The 12,466-nt window shown below is 46.1% G+C and overlaps 1 protein-coding gene across 8 annotated transcripts in view; it reads left to right on the forward strand.

Moving 5' to 3' along the window:
• Positions 1–6,724: 6,724 nt before the first annotated feature.
• TXNDC11 (thioredoxin domain containing 11) overlaps positions 6,725–12,466 on the forward strand; it is a 60,329-nt gene continuing 54,587 nt past the window's right edge. For all 8 annotated transcript variants that reach the window (XM_086375731.1, XM_086375735.1, XM_086375736.1 and 5 more), the window contains exon 1: positions 6,725–7,024. In XM_086375731.1, coding sequence (XP_086231857.1) covers positions 6,777–7,024 — 248 coding nt within the window. In that variant the 5' untranslated portion in view covers positions 6,725–6,776. The remainder of the gene's footprint in view (positions 7,025–12,466) is intronic.

Genomic DNA, 12,466 nt, shown 5'->3' on the forward strand with positions numbered 1-12,466 from the left:
ACTCCTTGAAAATAAAACCTATACCCTAGTCTACCAGCTCCCTCTGATTTTCAAGCTGTAGGTGACCACTAATCTGTTTTCCTTCTTATTTAAAAAAAAAAAATGTTATTTATTTGGCTGTGCCAGGTTGTGCCATGTGGGATCTAGGTTCCCTGACCAGGGATTGAACCCAGGCTCCCTGCATCTTGAGCTCAGAGTCTTGTCTAGGGTTGTCCTAGACAAGGACAAGGCAGTCCCTAATCTGCTTTCTGCCTGTGCTGGACATTGCATGTAAGTGGACTTATAGAATACGTGGCCTTTTCTGACGCTTCTTTTACTGAGTGTAATGTTTAAGAGGGCAGCAGAGGATGAGATGATTGGATGGTATCACTGACGCAATGGACATGAGTTTGAGCAAACTCCGGGAGATAGTGAGGGACAGGGAAGCCTGGCTTGCTGCAGTCTGTGGAGGGCATGACTTAGTGACTGAACAATAACAGTGTTTTCAAGGTTCATCTACACTGGGGCATGGTATCAGTATTTCATTCCTTGTAAGTGCTGAATAATCCTTCATTTTGCAGATCTGTTACGTTTTGTTTACCCATTCCTCTGCTGATGGGCATTCAGCTTGTTCCCTCCTTTGGGCTCCTGTGAATAGGAACATTCATGTGTAAGTTGTGTTGGCCACAATGAGCTGGTCCCATCAGTCCTGAAGAGGTGTTAGGAGGTGGCAGGTAGATTTTCCTCTGCCCAGTTCTCCCGCCCAGGTTGGACGTGCCTGGACAGTAGGCCGGGGCTGGAAGTGCTCACCCCTCTCCATCATCCTCACCCTTCTTGGGTCTGCTCTTTGAGGGCTGTTTGCCTTTGACTGAGTTCCAGTGATCCCCACCGGGAAACCGAAGGACAGCATGTTCCCTGGGCAGTTAGTGCGGGTTCAAACACTCCTTAGTTGACCTGCAGAGATGAGACTATGGGTTTTCTGTCTATACCTGCTGCAAGGGAACAAGGAGCGCCAATTCATGGAAAGCCAACTCTTCGATCTTGATATAAAGTCTCCAAGAAACAGCACCACTGTCCAGCTTTACAAGTAGGCTCAGGGTGTGGGCTCCCTCCTGCGTTACCTACCAACTTGTACCTTGTTAGGCACATCCTGTTTACTAAGTAATGCTTCGAGGCTTTAAAAATTAACAAGCAAAAAAAAATTATCAAGCATTAGATGTTTCATACACACACGCACACACACACACACACATATACACACACACACAAATAAATACATGTCTCTGGTAGCTCAGCAGTAAAGAATCTGCCTGCAATGCAGGAGACATGGGTTCAATCCCTGGGTCAGGAAGATTCCCCCCAAAAAGGAAATGGCAACCCACTCCAGTATTCTTGCCTGGGACATCCCAAGGACAGGGGAGCCTGGAAGGCTATCCATGAGGCCACAGAGTCGGACATGACTTAGAGACACTAAACAACAACACATGTATACATGTTATGTATATAAGTATATGTGTGTATATATATATATACACGCACACATATATACATATACATACAATGGAATATTAACTCAGCCATACAAAAGTGAAATCTGTAGCAACTTGGATGGACCACAGAATATTATACTTAGTGAAATAAATCAGAAAAAGATACTATATGATATCCATTATATGTAGAATCTAAAAAGATAATACAGATGAACCTGTATACAAAACACAGATTCACAAACAGAAAACAAATTATGGTTACTGAAGGAGAGACGGAGGGACAAATTAGGAGTATGGGATCAACAGATACAAATTACTATACATAAAATAGATCGGCAACAAGGATTTACTATACCTTCTACATAGTACAGGGAATTACTGAATATCTTGTAATTACTATACCTTGTATATAGCACAAGGAATTACCTGCTAAGTCTGCTGCTAAGTTGCTTCAGTCGTGTCCGACTCTGTGTGACCCTGTAGACAGCAGCCTACCAGGCTCCTCCATCCTTGGGATTCTCCAGGCAAGAACTCTGGAGTGGGTTGCCATTTCCTTCTCCAATGCATGAAAGTGAAAAGTGAAAGTGAAGTCGCTCAGTCCTGTCTGACTCTTCAAGACTCCATGGACTGCAGCCTACCAGGCTCCTCCGTCCATGGGAGTTTCCAGGCAAGAGTACTGGAGTGGGTTGCCATTGCCTTCTCCGAGGGAATTACCTAATATCATGTAGTAACTTATAATGGGACATAATCCACAAAACACACTGTGCTGTACATCTGAAACTAACACAATATTGTAAATCAACTACACTTCAATTTTTAAAAAAATCTGTTGAAACTACAGGATGTAAAATATGGGCTTTCTTGTACAAGAAACACTGACACAATACCAAACCAGAGACTCAGATTTAAGGAAGCTGATGAAGGGACAAAGTAGAATAAAATATTTGAAGCAAGTGATTGCATTGCTTTCTGAGTTAACATAGTAACTCACTTTTAAAAATAACCAAATTTGGCTTAGAAACAATAGTAACGAGACAGAATTTTAAAATTCTGTTTAAAAGACAGAATTATAAAATTTTGGGCAGGGGAAAAGTTATGATTATTTGCACATACACAAAAACAAAGAGCTCTAATTTAAAAAAAAAGTAACAAGTAATTATTTCTCCCCAATTGTAAGACAGGATTAATACCTGGGGAAAATATATGTCCCAGGTGGCATGGTGGTTAAGAATCAGCCTGCCAACATGGAGACAAAAGATATATGGGTTTGATCTCTGGATTGGGAAGATCCCCTGGAGGAGGAAATGGCAACTCACTCCAGTATTCTTGCCTGGAAAATTCCATGGGCAGAAGAGCCTGGCGGGCTACAGTCCATGGGGTCACAAAGAATCAGACACGGCTGAGCATGCGCACAAAGAAAGAAATACATGGAATCTTCTCCTTGGCCCCTATGCAAATGCCACCACCTTGATCATGGTATGAAAAGTGACCATGAAAGCACAACAGATACTGGTTGACGTGGACTAGTTAGGGCTGACACGATTTAATGACCGAACAACAAGAACAAACCTTGAAGAGCAGTGCAGCCTGACCCAGATGGCCTGGTGTCATCGGAAATGAATTTCCCATTGTCCATCATTGCCGGAGCAGCAATATCTGGAAACAGAGGAGTAAAGGAAACATACTTTGGTCTCCTGGCTTGTAAGACACCACCCTGCACAGCCATAAGATATAGTGGTCTTATGAAATAGCCCAGAGGCAACAAAACACTTTGAACTTGATCCTGTGCAAAGGACAGGTGTCTTATGAAAGAGTAGGGTGGATTCTGCCCTACTGGCCTACAGTGAATGAGTACCCATGACTTTGGACTGTATTTGTTTTTGTTAACAATATACTGTGTTAACTCAGATCTAAACAAATCAAGAGCACTAGAAATGGTAAATAAAGTTAACATCTTGTTAAAAAACTAGAAATGCATTTTTAAAAATTTTCTCAGCTTCTTCCAACAATATTATACAAAACAATAACATAACACTGGGTTTGTAGTAGATTAAAAAAGAACAATAATAGCATAAAAACGGAAGGAGGAAATGGAGCTATATTGGAGCAGTTTCCGTATCTTACTGGAATTAAGTTAGTGTAAATCGGAAGTAGATTCAGAAAAAAATGTATACTGTAATCTCTGAAGGGCTCAGATGGTAAAGAATCTGCCTGCAATGGGGGAGACCCAGGTTTGATTTCTAGGTCAGGAAGATCCCCTGGAGAAGAGAATGGCTATCCACTACAGTATCCTTGCCTAGAGAATTCCACAGACAGATGAGCATGGTGGGCTACAGTCAGTGGGGTCACAGAGAGTTGGACACGACTGAGCAACTAACGCACAATCCCTAAATGCTGCCACTAAGAATATAAACTGAAAAAAATTAGTTTTAAATCATTAAAGGAATTAACAGTGTTTTAGAAAAGAGCCACTTAACATAAAGGAAGGAAGTAAAGAGCAAAAAAAAAAAAAAAATGGGATTGTGAGAGGAGATACTTCCCTGGTGGCCCAGTGGCTAAAACTCTGCACTTTCAATGCAGGAGGGCCAGGTTCCATCCCTGGTCAGGGAACTATATCCCTCATGCTGCAACTAAGATCTGGTGCAGCCCAAAAAAACAGTATTAAAAAAAAAAAAAAAAGATGAGATATACAAACCAAAGAGCAAAATGGCATTTGAACATGAGCTACCAACATGTTGAGCCTCCATGGTGAACAAACTGAATGCTCTGGGCCACTTAGGAACGTGGCCATTCCTAGAGCCCTTTCAGTTCAGTTCAGTTCAGTCACTCAGTCACGTCCGACTCTTTGCAACCCCATGAATCACAGCACGCCAGGCCTCCCTGTCCATCACCAACTCACGAAGTTCACCCAGACTCATGTCCATCGAGTCAGTGATGCCATCCAGCCATCTCATCCTCTGTCGTCCCCTTCTCCTCCTGCCCCCAATCCCTCCCAGAATCAGGGTCTTTTTCAATGAGTCAAATCTTCACATGAGGTGGCCCAAGTATTGGAGTTTTAGCTTTAGCATCAGTCCTTCCAATGAACACCCAGGACTGATCTCCTTCAGAATGGACTGGTTGGATCTCCTTGCAGTCCAAGGGACTCTCAAGAGTCTTCTCCAACACCATAGTTCAAAAGCATCAATTCTTTGTCACTCAGCTTTCTTCACAGTCCAACTCTCACATCCATACATGACCACTGGAAAAACCATAGTCTTGACTAAACAGACCTTTGTTGGCAAAGTAATGTCTCTGCTTTTCAATATGCTATCTAGGTTGGTCATAACTTTCCTTCCAAGGAGTAAGCGTCTTAATTTCATGGCTGCAATCACTATCTGCAGTGATTTTGGAGCCCAGAAAAATAAAGTCAGCCAGTTTCCCCATCTATTTGCCATGAAGTGATGGGACCAGATGCCATGATCTTTGTTTTCTTAATGTTGAGCTTTAAGCCAACTTTTACGCTCTCCTCTTTCACTTTCATCAAGAGGCTTTTGAGTTCCTCTTCATTTTCTGCCATAAGGGTGGTGTCATCTGCATATCTGAGGTTATTGATATTTCTCCCGGCAATCTTGATTCCAGCTTGTGTTTCTTCCAGTCCAGCGTTTCTCATGATGTACTCTGCATAGAAGTTAAATAAGCAGGGTGACAATATACAGCCTTGACGTACTCCTTTTCCTATTTGGAACCAGTTTGTTGTTCCATGTCCAGTTCTAACTGTTGCTTCCTGACCTGCATACAGATTTCTCAAGAGGCAGGTCAGGTGGTCTGGTATTCCCATCTCTTTCAGAATTGTCCACAGTTTATTGTGATCCACACAGTCAAAGGCTTTGGCATAGTCAGTAAGAGCCCTTTACCTCCCTGGAAACCTTGCACCAGGGTTAGCACGCTGGCTTGTGGCATAGGTGACTTCTTATCTTCTGTTTTTTGTTTTTTTGTGGTATCATACTGCCTTAGTTCTCTCTGCGTTTTGTTTACCTGGTTTGTAGTTATTGACAGCAGAAGTCTATCCTAGATCTTTGGCCCCAGCTGTTGGGTAATTACGGACATTCTCTTAGCTCCAGGTACACGTGTCCCAGGTAAACAATCCCAGTCACTCTCAAATCACATTTCATCCTTCTCCGACTTGTCCTTTTTAATCACAAAAACTTATTTAGAAATGACCTAACATTTAGGACATTTGGAGTTCCCCCTGTTGCTCAGCTGGTAAAGAATCCGCCTGCAATGCGGGGAGACCTGGGTTCGATCCCTGGGTTGGGAAGATCCCCTGGAGAAGGGAAACGTTACCCACTCCAGTATCCTGGCCTGGAGAATTCAAAGGGCTGCATAGTCCATGGGGTCGCAAAGAATCGGACACGACTGAGCGACTTTCACTTTCATTAACATTTAGAGTCAGAAAGGATTTAGAGTCGGCAGAGGATCGCTGGAGCGGCTTGTTAACCAAATTGTTTTCGAGTCTACTCCCATCTAATGCCTAGTGGACGCGGTCAAGCGGCTTCTCCAAGCCGCTTCGGTTTTCCCATCTCTAAAGTGAGTACAGGATGCACAGACCGTTTTCCCAGGGCCGTGGTGTAGGGACGTGGTACCGTGGCGCACAGCACTTCACTGTGCAGGAAATGGACACTGGGAGAGAACAGTCCCTAAGACTTATTTAGCATTCACTATGGGCCCAGCAGTTTACATCAAGGACCTCAGGTTAACCTTCAAAGCACCCCTGTGAGGTCAGTACTGATGCCACTGCAATTCCACAGATGTGTGCCAGACACGACTGCTGTCACCAACATAGCTCTTTTAAGCTCCCGGAACCAGGCAGTGACTCTCCGCAGCCCGGGGATGCTTTAGGGCAGCGCTGGGTTTAACCAGCGTAAGAGCAGCCGGACACCTAGCAGCTGTGCCTGCGCAGACTCAGTGGACGGACGGGCGTAAGCGGGGCGAGCACGTAGCACCGGTGGCGTGCGCACACTCTCCAGGGACGGGGCGGGGCCTGTGGGACGAACACGCCTCCGCGGCGGCGCTGGTGAGGGATGGGGCCGCGCAGACGCCACGAGCGAGGGGCGTGGCCCTCCGGGGGTTGGGCTTCCGAGTGGTGTCCGGCTCCGCCCTCTGCCCGGAGGGGGCGGGAGCCGCGGCGGCGGCCGGGCTGACGTGGAGGTTCCGGGTTAGCCGGCGCGCTGAGCTGCGGGATTGGGGAGCGACGGGCCGGGCCGGGCCGGGCCTTCGGGCCCTTGGCGGCGGCGACGGCGGTATAAAGCCGGCGACGGGGAGCATGTAATGTCGGAATGCGGAGGCCGCGGCGGCGGCGGCGGCAGCAGCAGCAGCGACGACGCCGAGGACGAGGGCGGCGGCGGCGGCCCCGCGGGCTCCGGCTCCCTCAGCCCGGCCCCGGCTGCGTCCTCGGAGGGCCGGCTCCGCCGCGGGTTGCGCGGCGCCTCTCTCATGGCGCGCCGGCGGCCCGAGCTGCTCTGCGGGGCCGTGGCGCTCGGCTGCGCGCTACTCCTCGCCCTCAAGTTTACCTGCAGGTGAGACGGCCCGCACCCCACCCCGTCCCGGCGCCCCTCGGCCGGGCCGGCGGCGCGTGATCGGTTTGGGGGCCTCAGAGTCGAGGGTCGAAGCGGCCTCCGGAAGTCGGGCCTGCCTTTGCCCCGGCCGGTGGACTTGACCCTCCCGCCTGCCTCATGCGGCCCTGCCCGCCGCTTTCTCTTCTCGCCGGCCAGCGAGCCCTCGGGCGAGGCTCTGAGCTGCTGCCCGGCGCTCTTCCTACCATTTTCATACCGAGGAAAGGTGGGCCAGGTTCTGATGTGCTTGTCACGTGTTGGGATTTCTTGGGGGTGCATCCGTGACTTTTGCCCATGCTGTAGGACCCTTATTTATCACCCATTTTATTTCCCTATGCCTCGGGTAGGCGTAGACGACCACTAGCGTCCCGGACGTTGAGAATTCATGCACTCATGGATCTAACGATTATTTATCCGCACTTACTGTATGCTGACGGCTCCTCGAGGGTGTGTGATGAATATCAGAAGTCCCTGTTCTCCATTCCAGTGGTTGGTATACAGGCAGTAAACGAGTAACCTTAACATAATCTTAAAGGATTTCAGTAAGTGCTGTGCAGGGAATAGAAGCAATGAGGGTGGGGCTTAAAGACCTTCCCTGGGGAGCTACATTGGAGAATCACCCAAGAAGGGGAAGGGGCTAGCACTGGGGAGATCCGGGGGAGGGGGGATGTCCAGGGTAAAGGAAACAGCAGGTGCAAAGGTCCTGGGGCTGGACAAGACTGGTGGACTGGTGTTTTCCTGAAACTGGGAGAAAGGCCTAGGCTGGAGCTAGTGGGTGGGGTGGGGGAGGGAAAGACAGTTAATGTGTCTTGCTTTGGAAAAGGACACCAGTACAAGTTTTGCTTTATGTTTTAGCGTGTCCAGTGTGTTTTCGTATTTTAGTGTGTCCATAGTGTGTCTCCTGGGACTCCAGTTTATTAGTTTGTGGTGCCACTGACCGGCATAGCGGCCAGTGGGAAGATTTCAACTTGGAACAATTTTATGGAGTCTGTTTAGGACAATATATGACCCCTGTTGTCAAAGAGATGTCAAAAGATTGGAGATTTTAGTAGAAAGAAGAAATTATAATAATTATTGCTGATGAATTAGGAGATGGGGATTGACATATATACGCTGCTGCTGCTGCTGCTGCTAAGTCGCTTCAGTCGTGCCGACTCTGTGCGACCCCATAGACGGCAGCCTACCAGGCTCCCCTATCCCTGGGATTCTCCAGGCAAGAACACTGGAGTGGGTTGCTATTTTCTTCTCCAATGCAGGAAAGAGAAAAGTGAAAGTGAAGTTGCTCAGTTGTGTCCGACTTCTAGCGACCCCATGGACTGCAGCCTACCAGGCTCCTCCGTCCATGGGATTTTCCAGGCAAGAGAACTGGAGTGGGGTGCCATTGCCTTCTCCAATATATACGCTAATATGTATAAAATAGGTAATAATGAGAACCTGTTGTACAGCACAGAGAACTCAACATAATGCTCTCTGGTGACCTAAATGGAAGGGAAATCCAAAAAGGAGGGGATCGTGGATACATATGGGCTTCCCAGGTGGCTCAGTGGTGGAGAATCCACCTGCCAGTGCAAGAGATGCAGAAGATATGGGTTTGATCCCTGGATCAGGAAGATCCCCTGGAGAAGGAAATGGCAACCCACTCCAGTATTCTTGCCTGGAAAATCTATGGACAGAGGAGCCTGGAGGGCTGCAGTCCATGGGGTTGCAGAGAGTTGGCCATGACTGAGCAACTATGTGTGCACACACATGGAAGTATATGTATGGCTGATCCACTTCGCTGTGTAGCAGAAACTAACACAACATTGTAAAACAACTATATCCCTAATTGAAAAAAAAGTCATATAGTAAAAAAACTAAACAAAAAACCTTATTGAGCATTTGCCATTGTGCCAGGTGCAGCCTGCCAGCTGGGTTTCTCAGCCTTGGTACTGTTGATATTTTGACTCAGATAATTCTTGTGGTAGCGGGCTGCCTTGTACGTTCTGAGGTGTTCAGCTGTATCCCTAACCTCTACCTACTACCTGCTCTAACCCGCCACCCCCCACAATGTGACAATAAGAAATGTCTCCAGATCGTACCTGATGTCCTCTGGGGAACAGAGTCACCTGTTTGAGAACTACAGATTCCATGAATGCATTTATTTATTTAACACGTGACCTGAGAGCCTGTTGTGGATCACTTAAGTTCACCTAGTAAAGTCTGGAGAGAGATACACACACACACACACGCATATATATATGTTCTTACCCTTGCAGTTTACACACAAGAGTGGAGCTTTGGCCATGTTGCAAAACTTGCCCCAATTCACTTCCACCTAATAAGTGGCTGAGCTGGAATTTGAATCCTTTATTGTCAGAAATCAGGCTCTTAACCGTGTTCTGTGTCACGTCCTACACAAGGGAATTACACAAAGTATTTTACAAGGTAGAATATGGCAATGTGGTATTCGAGTTCAGATGAGGAAGAGAGGTTCTCTCCTCCAGGGGTGGACAGCTTGCTTGCATCAGTTTGTCCATTTATAGCAATTAAGTGTAGTATTTTCTCTGAGAGAACAAGACTTAGTAGATATGAAAGTCCTTTGAGATTTCAGGAAGTGTAAATCCAGTTAATGGAGCAGGCTGAGTGAGATCCCACCTGCTTCAGGCAAGGAGAATGAGCCAGTGAACAGCCTGTTTGCCTGTCCAGCTTCTTTCTGTGCCACAAATTTGATGGTCTTTTAATAGACTCAAATTGATTTTTTATAATCTCCTTTGATTGAATGGTGTCATGATACTGCTTTATTGTTCTACAACTGACTCTGACATTTCTGCCGCTCTTTTCCTATTTTGCTTTTAAGATCTTGTGTGTTAATGAGGACAGAGGCTTAAAGGAGAGTAGAATTTTTTTTAAGTTATTTTTTATTAATAGCTCCAGACCTGAAATAAGACAACCCCCTTTAGTGTCTTATTGCTTATTTTTTAAAAAAGAAAAAAGGTTGATTTGGGATTGAAACACTATTAATAATTAGTTGTACATTTCTGAGCACTTAATCTCTGTCCTAGCTGCCTTTCTATGCATTGAATGTCCATGACTTCATCCTTTCCTTTTACCCTGCTTTGTGGGTGTGTTTTTGTGGGGGAAAAGTTATAAGTATGTCTTTGGGTGTCTGTCTCTGTTATCTCTGTTGTTCAGTCGCTCCGTCATCTCTGACTTTTTGGGACCTCAGGGACTGCAGCACTCCAGGCTTCCCTGTCCCCCATTATCTCTCTATGTGTATATATTCATTTTGCTTTATTTTGTTTTGTAAGCTCAAAGCTGCCTCAGACCCTCTTTGGAAGGAGGTGTAGAGCATGATTCTCGTATAGAAATTGGGAGTTGCGACAGGACTTCCTTGTTTGCAATCAGCTCTTTGAGTTTTTTGGTACCTGAGACTTTGGCTTCAAAGCTGCAGGAAATCTTTAATCTCCATTTAGTTTCTCAAAAACAGTAGCTAATTTAGGAGTTAAATGGCGACTCATGAATGCTTCTGTTGGGGCAGACACATACGGGTTTCTCTGCCCTGGTTAACGTTTGCTTTCTGACGGGCCACGGGCTTGTCTGGCTTGTTTACTTGAGGAGCTGGCTCATCAATAGTACTAGGCTGATGATTGTCCTTTGTTTGATTTGTCACAGACCTGCATTTTCCTTCCATTTGCGTATTTAACTCTTACCACCAAATTTGAAGAGTAGAAAAATAATACCTCCAAGACTTTTGGACTTGCTGAGAATGTGTCAGCTTGCCTCAGGGCCTTGCCTCTGGGTGACTGCCTCCCTGTCACTCACATCTCAGCTTAAAAGACACCACCCTGACCACCACCCCATGGAGGAGCTTCCAGGTGCCCTGCCACATTTCCGCGTTGACTTCTCCAGCGAGCATGTTCATTTTGTATGGTTTTATGTCTGTTTACAGGTTTGCTTGTTTGCATGTCTTCTTCCCTGAGAAAGGAAGCCCCTTGAGAACAGGTCCCTGCTCCTATAGCCTTAGTTCCTATACAGCAGTGCCTGAAGTCCAGTAACATTTGCTCATTGAACTTTTTTTTTGAATTATTGTGTAAGTGACCGAGTTTTTGGGGTTATGAAGATGTTTTACTTAGACAAAGCTCCCTGATTGCAGAGTTAAAATATTAGTGTGAGTGTGTAAATTGGAGATTTGCTCTGACTTTTAACAGCATTACTTTATGATGTTAATAATTTTTGGTTAAAATGGGGAAGCAATATATTTAAAACTGTCTTAATTCAGGAAGCTGACACCTTCTAGATGTAGAGAAGGGTATGTACTCTTTTCCTCAAACTAAATGATCCAAGGCTCTTAAGAGTAGCTTTGGTCTTGGGTGTTTGTATGATTTCTTTCTTTTTTTTTTAAATTTATGTATTTGTAACTGAAGGATGATTGCTGCACAGTATTGTGTTGCTTTCTGCCGTACATTAGCATGAATCAGCCACAGGTACACATACGTCCCCTCCCTCTGGCGCCTCCCGCCCCGCCCCACGCCTCTGGGCTGTCACAGAGCACTGGGTTGAGCTCTCTGCGTCACACAGCGTTTGCACACTGGCTGTCTATTCTACATACGGTGACACAGGTTTCAGTGTTACCCTCTCAATTCATCCCGCCCTCTCCTTCCCCCACTGTGTCACAAGTGTGTTCTCTATGTCTGTGTCTCCATTGCTGTCTTGCAAACAGGCTCATCAGGACCATCTTTCTAGATTCCATATACATGTATTAATATATAGTATTTGTTTTTCTCTCTCTGGCTTAACTTCACTCTGTATTATAGGCTCTAGGTTCATCCACCTCATTGGAACTGACTCAAAATGCATTCCTTTTTATGGCTTTGAATAATATTCCATTGTATTACACTACAACTTCTTTACCCATTCATCTATCAGTGGACATCTAGGTTGCTTCTGTGTCCCATTCCTGGGCATATACCCTTGAGAGACCATAGCTGAAAAAGACACATGTATCCCAGTGTTCATTGCAGCACTATTTACAATATCTAGGACATGCAAGGGCTTCTCATAGCTCAGTTGGTAAAGAATCTGCCTGCAGTGCAGGAGACCTGGGTTTGATTTCTGGGTGGGGAAGATCCCCTGGAGAAGGAAATGGCAACCCACTCCAGAATTCTTGCCTGGAGAATCTCATGGACAGAGGAGCCTGGCAGGCTACTGTCTGTGGAGTCGCAAGAGTCAGATTCGACTTAGCGACTAAACCACCACCAGGACGTGGAAGCAACCCAGATGTCTGATTTCTTTTTTGGTTCTAAGTATCTGTCTGTCTGCTGCATATCTCAGAGCTGGTGGCATGTTCCTACCTGTTTCTCCATCCTGCTACTTTGCTATATACTGAGAGACCAGAGTTCAAAGTTCATTTGAACACATTTAAAGTTA

Source organism: Bos grunniens, chromosome 25 (assembly GCF_055505025.1).
Source record: "Bos grunniens cultivar Pamir isolate PY7600 chromosome 25, Bosgru_T2T1.0, whole genome shotgun sequence".
Classification (NCBI taxonomy): domain Eukaryota; kingdom Metazoa; phylum Chordata; class Mammalia; order Artiodactyla; family Bovidae; genus Bos; species Bos grunniens.